This window comes from Oncorhynchus nerka, linkage group LG10 (genome assembly GCF_034236695.1).
Source record: "Oncorhynchus nerka isolate Pitt River linkage group LG10, Oner_Uvic_2.0, whole genome shotgun sequence".
NCBI lineage: Eukaryota > Metazoa > Chordata > Actinopteri > Salmoniformes > Salmonidae > Oncorhynchus > Oncorhynchus nerka.
Window position 1 is genome coordinate 31090558 of NC_088405.1, and position 20603 is coordinate 31111160.

At 42.8% G+C, this 20603-nt stretch overlaps 2 protein-coding genes and 1 non-coding gene across 3 annotated transcripts in view; all 3 read left to right on the forward strand.

Annotated features, from left to right (window-relative positions):
• rin2a (Ras and Rab interactor 2a) overlaps positions 1-10664 on the forward strand; it is a 64203-nt gene extending 53539 nt beyond the window's left edge. The window contains 5 exon segments of the mRNA XM_029669449.2: positions 1-597; positions 7197-7505; positions 7621-7752; positions 7954-8117; positions 8208-10664. Coding sequence (XP_029525309.2) covers positions 1-597; positions 7197-7505; positions 7621-7752; positions 7954-8117; positions 8208-8678 — 1673 coding nt within the window. The 3' untranslated portion in view covers positions 8679-10664.
• A 5027-nt stretch (positions 10665-15691) lies between these two features.
• On the forward strand, positions 15692-19906 carry LOC115136340 (lathosterol oxidase-like). The gene is made up of 4 exons (XM_029671931.2): positions 15692-15943; positions 16205-16337; positions 16432-16532; positions 17038-19906. Exons 1-4 carry the CDS (start codon positions 15734-15736, stop codon positions 17503-17505), a joined length of 912 nt encoding a protein of 303 aa, XP_029527791.1. The 5' UTR covers positions 15692-15733; the 3' UTR covers positions 17506-19906.
• LOC115136545 (small nucleolar RNA SNORA57) lies at positions 16769-16900 on the forward strand. Its single transcript, XR_003864654.1, has one exon. It is a non-coding gene; the product is annotated as a small nucleolar RNA SNORA57 (small nucleolar RNA).
• Positions 19907-20603: the final 697 nt, after the last annotated feature.

Here is a 20603-nt window from a genome sequence, read left to right on the forward strand (position 1 = left end):
GTGTGCAGCGCCTGAGCGACATGAGCCTTTCCACCGAATCCTCTGCCGACTCACTAGACTTTTCCCAGGGCTTCTTCCCCCCTCTCTCTGAACCCAGCCCCCCCACCACCAACAACCTGGTCCTGCCCCCCCTCACCCACCCCTACAGCAGCATGGAGGAAGATGATGATGATGAAGACGAAGCAGACTTCGGCGGGAGCCTGGAGAGCGACCAAGACCAGGACCTGACCATCACCCCTCCTGGGCTGCGCACCAAACGGCGAGCCAGCGCCGGGGCCATGGTCATCCAGCGGGCCCTCAGGGGCCACCTCCGTAAAATGAGTGGGGTGTTCAACTCGCTGATGACCCCAGAGAAACGGGCCATACGGAGAGTCCTGGAGCTGTCGAGGGACAAGGGGTCTTACTTCGGCTGCCTGGTGCAGGACTACCTCAGCTTCCTGCAGGAGGGAGGCGGCAGCCAGGCCTGGCAGTGCCACGCATCAGGACTGGAGTTGCTGCAGACGCTACGCCAGTTCATCACCCAGATGAAGAGCTACCTACGGCAGAGCTCTGAGCTGGAGCCCCCCATCGAGTCACTCATCCCAGAGGACCAGATCGGTGAGTAGCAAGGGGTGTGTAAGAATGTATGGATTTTTACTGTTATACAACATTTGTGCATCTATTGGACATCACACCAGTCAATGTTGGTTAACCGTTGCATAAAAGTTGATCGTATGCTAGAAGTTAGTAAAAATGTACATTGAACTTGTTAGGAAGTTGTTCCATCGTCATCTCTGAAATGGTTCATATTTGACATTGAAACAACCAAACGACTAAAGAAAATCATAAACCGTCATATCTGAAAATATGCCAACTGGACAACACTCTGTATGCCTATAGCCATGGCGAGAGCAGCTCAGTATGCAAGTCTGTGTGTGAGCTGGAGCTTTTGGTCAGGATGATTACAGTTCTTTGGAATGCATCTCGGAATAGGGGTTGTGGTCGGTGAAGCAGCAGGAGTTGAGTTACAGACAAACCGGTTAACCAATGGGATTGGGATACTTTATTGCTAGTGAGACAACAGTGCTAGCATTTAGATAGTGTTATTCTTGGCCTTTATGACACACCTGCCCAGGGGAGGGGCTTAGAGAAAGGCCAAGGTATTCATGTGTGGGAATTATTGGGATTAGAAACTGGCCCAAATGTAAACAGTGAAAACACGTTTCAGCCAGAGAGGATCCTTCTGTGAACTAACCTGTTCCCACTGGTCCTTTTCAAAGTTGGCAGAGGAAGAAGACAATATACCATAGAGCTGTGAAGCAGTAACACATGGGAGGTGTATTTGATCCTTACAAAACCGTTCTCCTTTTTACTGTGTGTCAGGAACAATCATCAAAGAGATGGTACTTTAAGACAAAGACAGTAAAATCATTCTTGATTGACAACTAATCCAAGGATTTCATACATCACGATTAGTTTTCCTGCAATGTTTGGTAATCGGAATTGTTATGCAATGTTTTTGTTGCAGCAGAAAGTGTTTTCAGTTTAGCTGAATTAATTGACTCTCCAGATGTGCTTCAGTGGCTGTTTGCCAAGTAAGCAAACTTCTCCCGCTCGACCATCACTTCTCTTCTCTTTCTATCCTTCTCCAACTCTCCCACTTCCAATCACAGACGGAGCCTTTGTTGCAAACCGCTAAATCTCTCCCTCTTTTTCTATCCCTTTCTGTGTTGACAGCGCTTGCATTTGTCTGTGGGTGTATGAGGCAAGAGCATGGAGAGAGAGAGGGGTGAAGAGGGAGGGGGGAGAATGGGACCCTTGTGTCTCCTTAAATTAACCCACTTGGCAGTTTTTCCTTGTTTTGGCTTCATTGCTATGCTCAGTGCCAAGTTGAGCAACAAGTTGTTTTGAAGCTCTGTTTATAGGCCTGTAAGGAGTTTGTGGAAGGGAGACTCTATTGCCCAATTCCAACTCCACCCCTAGACCCTAAGCACTTCATGTAGATCTGAAAGGGTTGGACAGACATTAGCAATAGCGATGGCTTGCTCCACATGGCCCTCTGTTAGGCTAGGTGGAAATCTCACCATATGAACACCATTAATTTAGGACTCACAAGTACTGTACTATGTAGGGGCCAGGGGTACATTTTTCTATAGATAAAAAACAATAGGGACATGAAGGGGGAAGAGTGGGGGCTGTTGGAAATGTACGAGGGGTAGCCAATCTTCAGGCAGAGTACTCACGAGGAAGTAAATAGAGTCCATATCAGCTGCAGCCCTGAATTTGGCGACAGCTCAGATTGGATGGCCTTGCCATACCTCTAGATTACAGGGCCATTTTTACACACTGTGACTTTTGGGGAAATGTGACAAGAATAGTGTAAGCTATTAGAGATCTATTCAAAGTTGTGTTGAAAGCTTTAGTGAATATACTGTCAGGGGATTTCTGTTTGCGCTGTGAGTGTGTACCCGTGTTAGCCTCAATGTGCGTCACGGAGAGGCAATCTGTCACTATGTGGCGGCACCATGGCTCTGTCTGTCCCACCCTCGCGTCCCTCCCTCCCTCCGGTTCACGTGCAAGCTCTGCAGGGAGGATGTGTTGAGTGAGATTGTGGGTGAGGGAGGTTGTTTTGGTGGGGAGATGTGTATTTGAAGCGGAGGTGGCCCTCAGTACATACCGTACGTTTGTGTGAGTTTGCGTGTCTGTGGCCTAATGGGAAATAAGTGTGTGACCATGAAAAGTCCCTCCTAAGTGGGATAGCTCCTGTGTCCCCTCTCACACCACTCATCAAACTCCCACTTACTCACATTGACCTCAGACTTCTCTAAAGACAACCTGCTCATCCAGCATTTACTCATCTAGCATGTGTTGTAAGCCATACAGTGAGTTTAACAACTGCATTCAGGGATGCAAACTAGTCACCTTTCGGCGAAATTCGCCGTTTTGAATCCAAAATAGGTGACCTACGTGATTCATGTAGATTCGATGAGAAAAGTTAGGGGGGATCACTACTGGCTGTAAGCGGAAGAGTGATGCACGTTTGGAGCTATACTGGCTGTATCCAAGGCTCAGCCAATTGTTCACATAACAACAGAATGCAGCGCAGCAAGCAACTGAACAGAGAAGAGACACCCAATTTGCTAGTTACATGATCAGCGCGCGCTCTGGAAAGACCGCAGAGAGTAGAATGGCAGTTACAGCAGTGAGTCCCCTGAACGATAACGAAGAGGTAACGTTAGGTGAGAAGCCTGACCACGGAGACGGGGGTGAGAAGGTGATGAAGCGTACCTCATGAGCTGTAACAAAAAATAACTGCCATTTGGAAAGTGTGAGGTGAGGGAGAAAGTGTGGTGGAATAAGTATTAGCATTGTTAAGAATCTTGCTAGATAAACTGGATTGAATTCTCCGTTAGCCAGCCAGAGAAATGTTGAGCAACATTAGCCAACTCATGTGATCAAATAATTGAGTTGATGGTGTGAAAATTAGCTTGCTAGCTAATGTTACAACATCAAATGAGCTAACATTAGTAACCTAACCAATTCGCTATAGTAGTGTAACGATTCTGGGTTTATAAGCGTGGATATCAACTCTGCCGCTTGAGCATGCTTTTGCGGCACAGTCGATAGCGCGCTGGACTTCGGGCTACAAGGTCGTGGGTTCGAGACCTGCTCCCTGCCTGTTTCATTACAGTATTAACTGGTATACGACACCTTGCATTCAAGTTATAACGCGTTAGTTGCTTACGGGACCATGGCAATCTGTGAAATGTTAGGGTTAACCCCATTCATTAACTAATGTTTCCCTCTACAGTAACTTATGTGGTTCATTTTCTGAATGAGAGAATTAGGTGAAAATTAGCCTTTTTGCAGTGTAGCCCAAAGATATTGCTTTTGTTGTGTTGAATTTGACAGTAACGCGTGTGTGTGTGAGAGAGATTATATTTTTTGAAGTCAGTGAACTCATTTTTTGAACTCACTCACTTGAACTCAACTCACATGCAGCCTTGTGCACTTAATCAATGTCTATAGTGGCCACTATAATAGAGCAAAAATAGAATGCCTGTTTGTTTCATTCTATTTCTACTTTAGATGTTTTTTTCCCCAAGTGCAATATTTATGTGTGTGTTCAAGTGTTATATTATAAAGGCTGTCATGGCTAACTGCAATATTAGTGTATTGTTTTTTTTTCTCAAGACCTTGAGTATCATACGCAGTAAAGTCTAGGCAACAAATAACATTGGATTGCTTTCTTTAAATTTTTTAGATGCAAGTTAGGTTCACATGAACCACTTTATTTTACACACAGAGACAGATCATGTAGATCATATTCTTTGTTTAATTTTTAAAAAGTATCACCTTTTTGGGCCCTCACAAGTTTGCCTCCCTGTGCATTAGTACACTACAGAATTGCATGCTAACCCTTCACGCTTCCATGTTGTTACATTCCACAGTGCTAATGACCAGAGTTATGAGCGGTACAAGTATGTAAGGAAGGACAGTAGCTTGAGGCACATTGTTTTAAAGACCAGTCCAGCGAAACTTGAAAATAACGTGCATGCAAAAACAAAGGCCACAGGGGGATTTTGTATGGGTGCGTGTGCGTGTACATGTGTGCTCCCACTGGGAAACATGCACCGAGCCCAACCGCAGGTCTGAGGTCTTTTAGTGCTGGCACGGGATTCCAGGGATTTGAACCACTTTAACAGAACTACAAGGTACCAGGCTTGCTCTACCACAGTCCCCAGGTCCAGAACAGAGGCTGGTAAACACACAGTATTAAGTAGAGCCATGACTACATGGAACACTGCCATCCCAGGTAACTCAAGCTAGCAATAAAACCAGATAAACAAACACTACTGCACAAAGGGGACTGTGAACAGACAGCCATTTTGTATATATTGTATTGTACTACGTATTAGACCTAGATACGTACTGATATGTAGACTTTGACGTTTTAAATGTATTTCAGTCCTTGACTAATAATGTTCTGTACTATGTATTATGTTATGTTTCATGTAGACCTGAGGAAGAGTAGCTGATGCTCTTGCAGTGCCTAACGGGGATCCTAATAAATACCAAATACCAGGCTTGTTCATAGAAGATGACAAGTTGACTTTGATCAAATTTGACTAATTGCCAGTGAAGTGTCACAAGTCTAGTTTAACCTGTTGGTTATTGTGCTTACTGGAAGAATTACATTTTGTACTACCAGTGTCTATTTTTAAACCATACCTTTGATAATGATACAGTGATGTAACACCTACAAGGAAGGAAATGTGTTGCTGATCTTGACTTACGAGGAAGAAAGACACATTTATATGCATTACACACATTCTCAGACGGAGTGGTTAGGCTACTCTGAGAAGTTTTTTTGCACCTGAATTACTGTCCAGTTTTGTGGTCAGGTGCGATAAAGAAGGACTTGGGCACATTGCAGTTGGTCCAAAACAGAGCAGCAGGTATTACACTTAATGTACAAGGAGGGCAAATGTCAATGACATGACATGAATGTCAATCTCTCCTGGCTCAAAGTTGAGGAAGGATTGACTTTGTCACTATTGGTCTTTGTGCGAGGTGTTGAAGATACTGAGCTGTCTGTTCAAGCAGTTGGCACACAGTTCGGACACTCTTCGGTATCACACAAGACATGCAACCAGAAGTCCCCCAAGTCCAGAACAGAGGCTGGGAAACACACAGTATTAAATAGTGTCTAAATGGAACCATGACTACATGGAACTCTGCCACCCCAGGCTACTCAAGCTCCTTCCTTGAAACCAAATAACAAAAAAAATATAAAAGAACACTCTACGGCACGACAGGGACTGTGAAGAGAGACCAACATTTTTATGCATTGTATTATGTATGTGAAATGTGGTACGACTGTGATGTTGTCGTCTCGCCTGCTTATCTTAAGATGGATGCTCTAGCTGTGGGTCAGTCTGGATGGGAGCGTCAGCTGAATGGCTAAATTGTCATGTAAATGTAGTGCTATGTATGTGATACGTCATTGGGGTACGACTGAACAAAAAATCTAACCGTAACATGCAACAATTTCAGCGATTTTTACTGATTTACAGTTCATTTATGGAAATCAGTCAATTGAAATAAATGAATTAGGCCCTAATCTATGGCTTTCACATGACTGGGCAGGGTGTAGCCATGGGTGGGCCTGGAAGAGCATCGGCCACCCATACAGAAGGGCTTTATTACAGACAGAACTACTCCTCAGTTTCATCAGCTGTCCGGGTGGCTGATCTCAAACGATCCCGCAGGTGAAAAATCTGGATGTGGAGGTCCTGGGCTGGCGTTGTTAAACGTAGTCTGTGGTTTTGAGGCCGGTTGGACGTACTGCCAAATTCTCTAAAAAAATGACATTGGTAGAGAAATGAACATACAATTCTCTGGCAACAGCTCTGTTGGACATTCCCTCAGTCAGCATGCCAATTGCACACTCCCTCAACTTGAGACCTCTGTGGCATTGTGTTGTGTGAAATCAACTTTTATTGTCCCCAGCACAATGATCATGTTGTTTAATTAGCTTCTTGATATGCCACACCTGTCAGGTGGATGGATTATCTTGGAAAAGGAGACATGCTCACTAACGGGGATTTTAAACACATTTGAGCACAACATTTTGGAGAAATAAGCTTTTTGTGCATATGGAATATTTCTGGAATTTTTTATTTCAGCTAATTAAACATGGGACCAACTATTTACATGTTGCATTTATATTTTTGTTCAGTAAATATGATGTATTTTACTTGTTGTGTAGTTTCCTGTTTGGACCCCAGGAAGAGTAGCCCTGAAAGCAGCTAATCTGACACAGGAGAAAGGAAAGAAAGAAAAGTGGGTCAATGTTGTGTTGGAAGAAGCTGTTCCTAAGTCTGCAGATGTCTCCAGTATAATCCTGCTGAGTTTGCCCCATTCGACTGCACAGTCAGCTCTCTCTCTCTGCCTTATTCAGCTCTGTGGTTAGACTCCCACTCTGCATTCATCCTGTGTGTATTATGATATCATGGTTCCTAGTAGTCGGTCTCTTTGAGAGTGCTTGTAAAACCTGATGTCTGCATAATGTCTTGATGATATGGATTGAATCCCACTCGTACCACTACCAGGAATCTATTAAGACTTCCTGTAATTAATTCATATAGAGTGGATGGTGCCTATCAGTATTTGCTGTCAAAATAATAGTATTTCTCCCTCTTTCCCCCAAACAGACTATGTCCTAGAGAAGGCCATGCATAAGATTGTCCTGAAGCCCCTAAAAGGTGTGGTGGGAGTGGCCCTCCAGGAGTTCCAGGTCCGCAGCGGGGCATGGCAGGAGCTTAAGGAGAACCTCTCATTGGCCAAGGTCCGGCAGCCCCAGGAAATGGGCGTGACCGACGCACTCCCTCCAGATCCAGTCGCCATAGAGAAGATCCGGCACAAGTTTCACACTATGTGTAAACTTTACTCCCCTGAGAAGAAGGTGACCATGCTGCTGCGCGTGTGTAAACTCATCTATACCATCATGGAGGACAACTCAGGTACATAGTGTACAGACGCATGCATAAACAAGACCAATTACATATGTATGCACACACACAAACACATCGACACTCTCTCTTTCTAATTGTAGTGTTGTGTGTGTGTGTGTCTCAGGTCGTCTGTACGGGGCAGATGACTTCCTGCCCATGCTGACCTATGTGTTGGCCCAGTGTGACATGCCTCAACTAGATAACGAGATCCTCTACATGATGGAACTGCTGGACCCCTCTCTGCTCAATGGAGAAGGTACAACACGCACGCACACACACACACATCTGCTTTATGTGTACTGTATGTCCTTCCTAATCTTCCCATTCTTCTTCCATGTTATTGTAGATCGTAATGGTCACGTAAACTCAACTAAATCTTGAGTGTCAATCATTGACCGCTGTTGCAGCAGTGTCAGGCTGCAGCGATGTTTGACCTCTCTCTCCTGTGTTGTTCCAGGTGGATACTACCTGACCAGTGCGTACGGAGCCATGTCCCTCATTAGGAACTTCCAAGAGGAGCAAGCAGCTCGTGTACTCAGCTCTGAAACACGCAACACACTCCACCAGTGGCACCGTCGCCGCACCACCCAGCGCACTGCTCCCTCTGTAGACGACTTTCAGGTAACACACACACACACACACTGAATTCTTAACTCTTAGTCCCTTTGACTAAATACATCTAAACAACCCTATCTTTTTCATTTACCTCAGAACTACCTGCGAGTGGCGCTCCAGGAGCTGGACAGCGGCTGCACGGCCAAAACCCTGCAGGTGCAGCCCTACGCCACCACAGAGGAAGTCTGCCAGATCTGTGCCTACAAATTCAAAGTTCCCGACCCTGAGGATTACGCTCTGTTCCTGCTCACTGAGGGCTCGAGCCAGCAGCTAGCCCCTGACACATACCCCCAGAAGATCAAAGCTGAGCTCCACAGTCGACCCCAGGCCGCACCTTTTCACTTCGTCTTCCGTCGCGTGGCTAACCTCAATGAACTGGACGTGACCTCTTTTGACCCCCAGTCCATCCTCAATGACGTCACCCTTACCACGGACTCTGAGCCCAATCACAATGATGTAGCCTTAACCCCTTCGGACCCCCAGCCCAACTTCAACCTGGGTCTCAGTCCCAGTCTCAGCCTCAGTCTACCCCCCAACCAGCAAAATGGCAACTCCATATCTATCTGAGGCTGCAGGGCTGGAAACCCTCCATCTGGACATTCTTTCTGTAACCCAACAAAACTGATCTGAGCTGTGTTTAACTGGATTGAACTGGGCCTAACTGGGTTAAGCTGAGCCATGCTGAGTTTAGCCAAAACAAACTTCCCTTTTTGGTGAATCTTCTGTCTAGCAGGGCGTCCTCAAAGCGGAAAGCTTTGTCTAAGTACAGGAGGAAAGGAGAGGAAGAGGGAAGGAAATGCGAGAGAAGAGGGAAGGAAATGCGACAGATGGGGTTATTTTGCAGCTCTATTTGTGAACCTTTGGGACATGGCACTCAAGGAGCACACATGAGGGCAAACGCCACTCACATAAAGGATGGATATGGATGGATAAAGTGAGGGCAAACGCCACTCACATAAAGGATGGATAAAAGCTTTGAAATAGTCTTGTTACAGACACAGACAGACCGTCTATACGGTCATACTGCAAAAGTGTCTGAAAGTTCAGATTCGGGGTCAGTTTTTGGTTTGTAACTCCTAGTGGTGAAGCAAAGGATAAGTCGAGGAAAGCTGATCTCAGATCTGTGGATAGGGTTAACTTTTGTCTGCAATGGTTCCATCTAGTGATGTACTCATTCTGTCCATTCACTTTTTCTTCAGACAGAATATAGCCTTTATAGCAAATATACAGCATTTACTTTATCTGGGTGATAGCCTACATCTATTATGAATTACTTGTTGCAGTTGCTGGTAAAATTGCAGGATATGTATTTTTATGGAATATTGTTTTATCATTGCATGTTCTTTTCTTTGTTAAATGTTAGAAGCGGGCATGTCTGCCAGTGACGAAATAATGAACGTCCTTAATGTTATGATTATCCAGGAGATATGATACTGTACATCCCTCATAGCTAATCCTTAGTTAATAGAGGTCATTGCTGTCATAGTGATTGTGTGATATATGATTGACTGGCTTGGTCTACAGTACCGGCGTCAAATCCCAGACAAGGTCATGAAATATTGTACTACTGACAAATATTAAAAGTAGGCCTAAATTGCCTTATGAAATTTGGTGTGTCAATTCTCAAGCTGGTCTGAGATTATGCACGCACACACACACACACACACACAAATGCACAAACTTGTGTGTGTTTTGGCTCTTGGCTGGTAAGATTTTGAGCAATGGGTATGAGGGCATAAGAGAGATCTGCAAGGACGCAGATTTGAGAAAAAATAAGAAACCTGCACACTGCTCTTGCTAGGTATCACTGCTCTTTTTTTAAGCTTTGACAAAGGCCTTGAGGTTGATACGTAAAGGTTAATAAAGAGCAGTGATACTAGCAAGTGCAATGTGCAGGTTTCTTTTTCAATTGTTACCATGCACCTGCAGCAAAGATAGCTAAGATGTGCGAGTGCCTTTTGAATTTTGAAGGACACAGATTTAAAAGACGGAGAGCGAAAAGAATGAGATGTGAAGTAGAACTGAATCATTAATAAAATAAGGCTCTGTTTCGTTAACTGAACACAAATCATGTTTAAACAAATTGCATTCTATTAATGTATCAGTACTTCAATGTTTACCATTTGAAATGTAGAGTTGGGCATTGCTGGTGCTGTAGAACGATAACAGAAAAGTGAAATGGTAAATGTGATTGAGGAAAGGTTGAGGAGGCAATAGCATTATTGTTAAACACTATGTAGCTTATAATGTTAGTTAAAAATATTGAAATATATTTCAACTTTTTTGGGACTTAGGTGTTATCCTGTTTTAAATGTACTTTATACTGTAATACAATTGCTACTCTAACAAGATTTTAAATGATACACATTTTTGTATTTATATGTATCTGTGCTGGGATTTTTTTCACAGATTGCAATATAACAGATATGGAAAAAGCAGTCTTCCAAGATCAACAAGAAATTTACTTATGTTCCTATGCTAAAGACTCTCTGTACGTATCATTGAATGATATTATTTTGCACTCAATAAATTTTGGTCATGAATTTGACTGTGCATATGTGTGTGCGGTGTGTGTGTTTGCCACTAAAGGGGCCACTTCCTTCCACATCTTTGGCCAACTTGAAATTCACCTACTGGGATTCACCTACCCCCCGCAGGAAATGGTACGCTCACCTGCAGTGGAGGCATACAGTCGTGTGTGTGTGTGTGTGTGTGAATTGAATTGCTATTCCTTAGTGTTCAGTAGGACTGATTCAACAGAAAGGTGTAGTTGCACTATTTAATGCTGGCTTGGTCTTTTAGGGTCAACATCAGTTTCGAGCAAATAGGCTATTCAGAATTAAATGTAATTTGACATTTTTATGATTTTTCAATTATTTTAATTTGAATGACCTCAACCAAACTTCCTCAAAGTTGTGATCTGATTTTATTTTTGCCAGGAAATGAAGAATATCATGTGCCTACATCACCATCCGGTGGATTAACTTGTCTTTCCTTTTCAAGTTCCATTCTGTTGTACAGTGTTTTCGGGCGCTATGTGGTAGCCAAAATTCAACTTGAAGTGACAGGGTGGTGGAACATCGTTGGCTCCCAGCAGACTTTGTTGACATTCTGGCGGGTGGAATTCTTTCTTTGTGTTATATGCTGCACAGTAGTGGGAAAAGTACCCGATTTGTCATGAGTAAAAGTAAAGATACCTTAATAGAAAATGACAAGTAAAAGTGAGTCGTCCTGTAAAATACCACTTGAGTAAAAAGTCTGTTTTTGGTTTTAAATATACTTAAGTATGAAAAGTAAATATAATTGCTAAAATGTACAATTATTTCACATGACTTATATTAAGCAAACAGGACCCCACCATTTTCTTGTTTATTTATGGATAGCCAGGGGTACACTCCAACACTCAGACATAATTTACAAACGAAGCATTTGTGTTTAGTGAATCCGCCAGATCAGAAGCTAGGGATGACTAGGGATGTTCTCTTTCTAAGTCTGTGAATTTGACCATTTTCCTGTCCTGCTAGGCATTCAAAATGTATTGAGTACTTTTGGGTGTGTGAAGTAAATGGTAAAGTACAGATACCCCAAAAAACTACTTGAGTAGTACTTTAAAGTATTTTTACACCACTGATGCTGTAGAGAACTCCCACTGCCAGTGGTGCTGTCTCTATTAATCTCACACCTCACTCCACCCATCCCCAGATGGTGCCAGAGAGACTGGGGGTTCATTAACCTGCCCCTCAAAATCCCAGTGACCTCTGTGACCAGGTCACTGATAGGTTGCTAGGCTCAGGTTTCTAGGGGGCTGGACACCTGCCAGTCCTTCTGCCTGCTCAGATCAGAGCCTCCTCAGTCTCTCCAAGTGGACATGTTTGAGGGAGTGCATGGACAGAAGTGAGTGGTACTATTTTAACTGGCTTTGTTGTAAACATGCTCAGGAGCAGTCTCATATTTATAAAGTCCTTTGCTTAGAGATTTCTCTAGTTTGCTCCTCACTGTTTATGGGGCAACACAGTCAAAAGTGAGATTTTCCTGTTTTCTAAAAGGATATTTCCACACACTAGCTAGGTTTCCATCCAATTTGCGACAGATTTTATAATATTCTAAAATATGTATAAATGTGACTTCCCACCAGAGACGCGTTTCCATCTAATTGATTTGTTGCGAATTAAAAGCTGGGCATGATGATGTTGTGCACATACGTTTGCAGTTAAATTCCCATGTACCGAATAAAAAAATACAAGTTAAATGAATTTCCCTCGCATTTTCAATTCTACTTATGATTTTGTCACAAAAAATGTTGTGTTACATAGCGAATGTGCCCTCTCTGCACCCCTCTTGATTCTACACATTTTGCCATGGGGCACAGAGAAAATGTTGCAGTTTTAAAGCAAGTTTGCTGCATTTTGACACGATGGAGAAAATCATTTGTAATTTTATGACCCATTTCATACAATTCTTCTCATTTTGCCATGTGGTTGAGAGAAAAATCCTCAGAGCATGCGCAGACCAGCTGGCTGGTATGTTTACGGACATATTCAACCGTTCCCTATCCCAGTCTGCTGTCCACGCATGCTTCAAGATGGCCACCATTGTTCCTTTACCAAGAAGGCAAAGATAACTGAACTAAATGACTCACTTCTGTCATCATGAAGTGCTTTGAGAGACTAGTCAAGGATCATATCACCTCCACCTTACCCGTCACCCTAGACCCACTTCAGTTTGCATACCGCCCCAACAGGTCCACAGACGATGCAATCTCCATCACACTGCACACTGCCCTATCCCATCTGAACAAGAGAAATACCTACGTAAGAATCCTGTTAATTGACTACAGCTCAGCATTTAACACCATAGTACCCTCAAAGATCATCATCAAGCTGGAGGCCTGGGTCTCAACCCCGCCTGTGCAATTGGGTCCTGGACTTTCTGACGGGCCACCCCCAGGTGGTGAAGGTAGGAAACAACATCTCCACTTTGCTGACCCTCAACACTGAATGCACTCCAAAAGGGTGCATTCGCAGCCCCCTCCTGTACTCCCTGTTCACCCACGACTGCGTGGCCACGAACGCCTCCAACTCAATCATCAAGTTTGCAAATGACACAAAAGTAGTGGGCTTGATTACCAACAACGATGAGACAGCCTACAGGGAGGAGGTGAGGCACTCAGGAGTGTTTTTAAGTTCCTCGGCGTACACATCACAGACAAACTGAAATGGTCCACCCACACAAACAGTGTGGTGAAGAAGGCACAATAGCGCCTCTTCAACCTCAGGAGGCTAAAGAAATTTAGCTTGTCACCCAGAACCCTGACAAACTTTTACAGATGCACTAACGAGAGCATCTTGTCGGGCTGTACCACAGCCTGGTACGGTAACTGCACCGTCCTCAACCGCAAGGCTCTCCAGTGGGTGGTGCGGTCTGCACAACGCATCACCAGGGGCAAACTACCTGCCCTCCAGGACACCTACAGCACCCGATGTCACAGGAAGGCCAAAAAGATCATCAAGGACAACAGCCACCCGAGCCACTGCCTGTTCACACCGTTACCATCCAGAAGGCGAGGTCAGTACAGGTGCATCAATCCTAGGACAGAGAGACTGAAAAAGAGCTATCTCAAGGCCATCAGACTGCTAAACAGCAATAACTAACTCAGAGAGGCTGCTGCCTACACTGAGACCCAATTACTGGCCACTTTAATAAATGGATCACTAATCACTTTAAACAATGCCACTTTTTATAATGTCACTTTAATAATGTTTACATATCTTACATTACTCATATGTATATACTGTATTTTATACCATCTATCGCACCTTGCCTATGCCGCTTGGCTATTGCTCATCCATATATTTATATGTACGTATTATTATTCACCCCTTTAAATTTGTGTGTATTAGGTACTTGTTGGGGAATTGTTAGATTACTTGTTAGATATTTCTGCACTGTCGGAACTAGAAGCACAAGAATTTTGCTGCACTCGCATTAACATCGGCTAACCATGTGTATGTGACCAATATGATTTGATTTGAATTCTACACATTTTGCTGTAGGGTGGAGACAAATGTTTGCAGTTTTTAATATAATATCTGATTATCAATGGGGGCGCTCCGGTTGGTAATTCAACCATGATTACTACAAGTTTAGACAGTCTAGAAGCAAGCTAACTCACAAATCAATTTTTTTTTGCTGACATTGATTGACTGACATAAAAAGAGAAAAACTGCTACCAAACTACCAAATTAGAGGAATTAATGGAACTACCAAATTAGAGCCTTGGTGTTCCATTAAATTAAAAAAGGGATAACATACGTCTTCCAAAATGACCGAACATATGGGAGACAGACTAAATGCTCAAAGCCATTTGCTATCATCTTTCTGGAATACCAAGAATCTACAATGACTACACCTGTACCCAGTTAAGCATTCCCATTCCTTGAAAATGTTTGGTGGTGCCAGCATACTTAAAAGATTGCCTAGTAAAAGACTACCTAGCAGTTTACCGCAAGACATGATCAGATGTCACTGCTTTAAAAAGCATTATCAGTAGCATTCCCAGATGTCACTGCTTTAAAAAGCATTATCAGTAGCATTTCCAGATGTCACTGCTTATAAAAGCATTATCGGTAGCATTCCCAGATGTCACTGCTTTAAAGCATTATCGGTAGCATTCCCAGATGTCACTGCTTTAAAAGCATTATCGGTAGCATTCCCAGATGTCACTGCTTTTAAAAAGCATTGTCGGTAGCATTCCCAGGTGTCACTGCTTTAAAAAGCATTATCGGTAGCATTCCCAGATGTCACTGCTTTAAAAAGCATTGTCGGTAGCATTCCCAGGTGTCACTGCTTTAAAAAGCATGATCAGTAGCATTCCCAGATGTCACTGCTTTAAAAAGCATTATCAGTCGCATTTCCAGATGCCACTGCTTATAAAAGCATTATCGTTAGCATTCCCAGATGTCACTGCTTTAAAAGCATTATCGGTAGCATTCCCAGATGTCACTGCTTTAAAAGCATTATCGGTAGCATTCCCAGATGTCACTGCTTTAAAAGCATTATCGGTAGCATTCCCAGGTGTCACTGCTTTAAAAAGCATTATCGGTAGCATTCCCAGATGTCACTGCTTTAAAAAGCATGATCAGTAGCATTCCCAAATGTCACTGCTTTTTTTTTAAAGAGCTACATTACTAGGCCCTACCATTTATCATACTGTTATTTACGGTAGTTCTATTACAACACAATACTGTATCTGTATGAAAAAACTAGAATTGATAGTCTATAGATCTAACAGTGACTAGTTGACTACCCACACTATGTATAAGCCATATCCAGTTTACATGTCATTCTCAAGGAGTCTATTCTACCCACAATTCATTTGTGACATTTTTGTCTGCTACACATGCAAATTCCTAACTTATCAAAACCAGAGCATTCTCTCTGGATGAGCCTTCTCTCTGGCTTTGATAAGTGAGGAATTTGCAGATGTAGAAGAATTGTTTGTCACATGATGTGTGGGTGGGTTGGATTAACTCCTTGAGAGGAGGAGTCTAAGAGGAGTCTTCTAACCGGAGCCTAGAAGGCTTTGCTCAAAGCCATTGCTTATCATCTTGACTGATTCAGACATGGATCTCGTGCTGAACGTTGCCGACCACTATGTCCTCACCCCCTACGTGTACCCGTTGTCATGGCCCGAGGACACAGCACTGCGCCAGATCATCAGCCTGTTGGTAGTCACCAACCTGGGGATCGCGGTCCTCTACCTGGGCCTTGGCTGGCTGAGCTACCAATTCATCTTTGACCACAACCGCATGAAACATCCACAGTTTCTAAAGGTATGTCCTTCTTTATTATACTCAATACTTGTAGCCTGGTCCCAGATCTTGTTTCATGTCGCAATACCTGTAGGACAGCACAAACTGATCTGGGACCAGGCTACAATAGTTGTATGAAGTTGGTCTGCGACAAACAACTTAGGTTTATTAACATATTGTAAGGTTACTACTTGAGAGTTGGCATTTGCTTTTTGTTTACTATTCTTTCTTCCCAAATGTTCTCTTGATGAAAATTGATCATACATCATTGTTGGTCCTCAGAACCAGGTCTGGTTGGAGATCAGACATGCCATGACCTCACTACCCATTATTAGTATCCCCACCGTGGTGTTATTTTTCATTGAGGTCAAAGGATACAGTAAGCTCTATGACAACGTTGAAGAATCTCCCATGGGTAAGACAATGCTGCGTTCACTGACGCTCAGACGTTCTGTAATGTTTGTCAAACGGGTTGTCATTTTGATACTAATGGTGGTTTGTTTTATCAGACTGGCCCTTTGTGCTTTTCAGCATTATTTTCTTTGTGTTATTCACGGATGGGTGCATCTATTGGATTCATCGGTTTCTTCACCACAGATGTATTTACAAGGTGGGCATTAAGTCTTGTTACCAATGGGAATGTGTGGTACTGGGTAGGCCCTTTCACTGTCAATTGGACATGGATTGTTGCTGTAGATGTGATGTTGAAGATGCACAGTATTACAAATCAGTCCACAATGACAGACAATGGCAGACAAATACTGTATAATAAGTCAACTAATTATCTTACTGAGATTAAGGCAGTTGACATTGTCTTAAAGTTGATTAACAATCTAACCGTTTTCCCCTCCACCTCTTGGCGTACATGTTGTTGCTAAATTCTTGTGTATGTAATGTACAGTGGTAGAACAAAGCCAGCGCTATATCTTCAGTACAGTGTGTGTTATCGTCTGCTGGTCCTCAATAGCTGGCACACTTGAATGTGATCAAACACATCCGTAGGTTTTATGTTTTGTATGTTATCTATTCCTCAGCAAATGTTTTTTAAATACAGTTCCTTTTTTGAATTCTTTCACTTGAATGGACCATCTCTGTGACATGTTCCCTCCCCTCAGCACTTCCACAAGAAGCATCATGTGCTGAAGATCCCCACGCCGTTCGCCAGCCACGCCTTCCACCCGCTGGACGGCTTCCTGTCGAGCCTGCCCTACCATGTCTACCCATTCCTCTTCCCCCTGCACAAGGTGCTCTACCTGGCTCTCTACATCTTTGTCAACATCTGGACCGTGTCCATCCACGACGGCGCCTACCGCATGCCCGGTCCACTGCAGGAGGTTGTCAACGGGGCGGCCCACCACACGGACCACCACCTCTGCTTCAACGTCAACTACGGCCAGTACTTCACCTTGTGGGACCGCATTGGTGGGTCTTACAAGAAACCCTCGGTTCTCGAAGGGAAGGTCTCCCTCGACTGCATTAGTAGACTGACGGCCGAGGGGAAGATTAGCTCTAATGGGGCTAATGCTAATGGCCACACGAATGGGCATGATAATGGAAGTGGTACAAAGAGCAAGGAGGAGTAGCTGGTAGCAGCTAACCAAACTATTCTTTCAGAGAACCACCCAGGCCATCAAGACCCATGCCTCACTCCATTGTGTGTTTGATAGCCAATGGGTTCTCAGCAAACCTTTCACCGCCATATCTGAGGAGAAGCGGTCTCCCTGCCGCATCCAAGCAGTAAAGTAGCCAGCTGGATAACCTTGGCGTCTGACTAAGGTACTCATCTATATCCAATACATGTTTCTTCTGACATGGATAATTTTGCCAGATCCAGTGAACGCTTCTTTTGTTCTTCGTCAACACAATTAACCAAAACAAGGCCACTTCTAGTGACCTTGATTGGATCTACCTTTCCCACTGCTTTCTTCACAGTCCTCAATATTACAAATGGAGCCCAATAAGAAATGCATTAATGGACTGGTCCTTGTCTTCTTTCTACTACAACTTTTGCTTGTTTTGTTCCATTCTTTGATTTCACTATTTTCCATTCATTATCACACACATCACTTGCCGCACTTTCGGATTCAAGCACAGTCGCCTTTTCCTCCCACCCTGGTTTTTCATCCCTCCAACTGGAGCTTTGGCCACCAGAGGCACTTGGTGCACATGTGGCACATACATAGGGCTTGTTCTGGAGGGTGCAACGTTACAAAATGTCCAAATAAAAACATACAGTAGAACATGTGCCGTATGTATAAAGCTTCTCAGAACCTATGAGTCAGGTTACTATAAATCAAATCAAATGTTATTTGTCACATGCCTTATAAACAACATGTGTAGACTAACAGTAAAATACTTCCTTACAGGTCCTTTTCCAACAATGCAGAAAAAATATAAAGTTAAAAAAGATTCAACAGAAATATAAAGTGACACTAGGAAAAAATATATAGTCAATAACAAATAACAATAACTAGTAATTAGGCTACTTTTGAGACAAATTCAATTTTTCCTTAAAGGAATAGTTCACCCAACTTACACAAAATTACATATTGGTTACTTTACCCTGTAAGCAGTCAATGTACTCTGTATGCATACAAGGTATGACAGTAATCCATTATTTGGTTTATTTTCCCTGGAACGGTTTCCAAGTGCTAACGTTTTCAGCATTTGTGGCATAAATCCCATGCAAGTCATGATACCTATATTAGCATTTTTCGCTCATTAAGTCCATGTCATCTGAGTGATGTTTCTGAGCTCCATAATCAATTTAAGATACTTTAGGAGGATTTGGATATTATGCACAAAAAAGGCTAATATAGGTACCATGACTTGCATGGGATTTGTGCCACAAATACTAAAACAATGGCATTTCAAAACAGTGCCAGTGAAACTAAACCAAAGCATGGATAGCTGTCATATTTAGACTTCTTACAGGGTAAGGAAACCAATATGTTAATTTGTAATTTGGGTGAACTATCCATTTAAAGTTGAGAGTCTGAGGTTAATATAAAGCTGCTGAAGAATAGGCCTAGGAGAGTGGATTTAATGCAGCATTCATGAGATGTCAGAACTAGGAAAGTCAACCATTTCCGACTTGGAAACTCATTGTAGAAAGACGATACCTGAGTTCCCCAATTGGACAGTATCTGAATCAACCAATATGAAACTCTATGCAAATAAGGTATGTTCATTTTAACTCAGAAGTTCCGAGTTTCCAACTTGTCATGAATGCAGTGTTATTTTATTTTAGTGTTATTTTACTATAAACCCATTGAAGATTCTTACTTACAAAGATAATCATTATTTTTAGATTATTTCTTTAACATGTTTGCTTTACAACATAATATGAAACAATTCAATTATAATTCTAACAATAGTTAAAATGGCATACTATGAGGATTCTGTGTTATGCACTATAGCCCGTTACCATATATGTGATTGAATATTATCTGCTGTTGGCTTGTGTGGATGTATGTATGTGTCATGCAACATAGCTGACTTGAAACATTGGTAACAGTTTCAGGGCCATGGGCCTTTCTCATGATGGAAAAATACAGAATAACATGAAGACAGGAACTGTGCAATGAGTTGTGGGGGCACATTCAGAACATAGTGTTGCGAGAACAAACGGTATTTTGTTAGATAACAGGAGCCAGGTGCGAAATAACAGTATAGAGCATGAGCGCATAGATATTCTTCACAGCAACAGTTACATCTATCAGCTGAAGCGCTTAGGGGGTTGGGACCAGCTCTGCGCCAACAATCAACGATAGGCTGGGTGAGTCTAAACCACGCTCAGTCTCTACTCTGACAGGCCGGCTCGGAAGCAGGAACTATTTCTGTCAGGGTATATTTATAATATCTTTGTCAAGAACAAGTCAGTTAGTTCTCTGTTTACCCTGCGAGGTGGGACAGAGAGCCCGAATATACAAAAATTGCATTTACCACTTATTGCTTAGCTAATAAAAAATACATAGCATACAATCGGTGACTCAGTGTCATATTTATCCTGATACCAGATTCGAATTAACACAACAATACATGGAACCGTTTTGAATTACAATCGGAGTTGTACTTTTTAGGCATAACTGCGCAAGAAAGCTCTTAAAGGGGCAACAGGGTCTTAAAAGAACAATGGCCTTTTCTCAATTAGATTTGCTCACCTCCTGCATCCTCACTCCATCCTCTCTCGCCTACTTTTGAAAAAGGTTGAAAGGTAATCAAGGAGAGGCGGCTTGGAGAGAAATACAATTCTCAAAATAAATGTGTACATTTATACGAACAAATGAAGCAAGACATTTTATAGATAAAACAATAAGTTGCATATTGTTTTTGAACGAATGCAAAACTCTTCCACGGTAGGATACACTTGTGCTTCCTCGCCAAAAGGAGGCTATCAAGCGACGCCTGAGACAGCTTTTTCCACCACCATCAACGAAAGACCAAATGATGGGAATTTCTTGTGAAAGAATGAATCTATGCCAAGGTGCCTTATAGCTATTCTGGTGGCCTAGCCCAATATTGGACTAAAGGAGCCTAACGTTACTCCCTAGTCCAAGGACCTTACATGTTCTGTTTAAAGGGTGAATTGGCACTGGAAGCCAAAACAGCCAATTACTCCATCTAAATGTGAATCGATACTCAATTGCGGTACAGTTCTAGAAACATGAATCCCTATACT

Bases quoted from the DNA above. Each gene is read 5' to 3' on its own strand.
- LOC115136340 (XM_029671931.2), top strand. From the start codon at position 15,734: ATGGATCTCGTGCTGAACGTTGCCGACCACTATGTCCTCACCCCCTAC. The intron at 15,944-16,204 runs GTATGTCCTTCT...GTTGGTCCTCAG, and splicing joins AACATCCACAGTTTCTAAAG to AACCAGGTCTGGTTGGAGAT. The intron at 16,338-16,431 runs GTAAGACAATGC...TTGTTTTATCAG, and splicing joins CGTTGAAGAATCTCCCATGG to ACTGGCCCTTTGTGCTTTTC.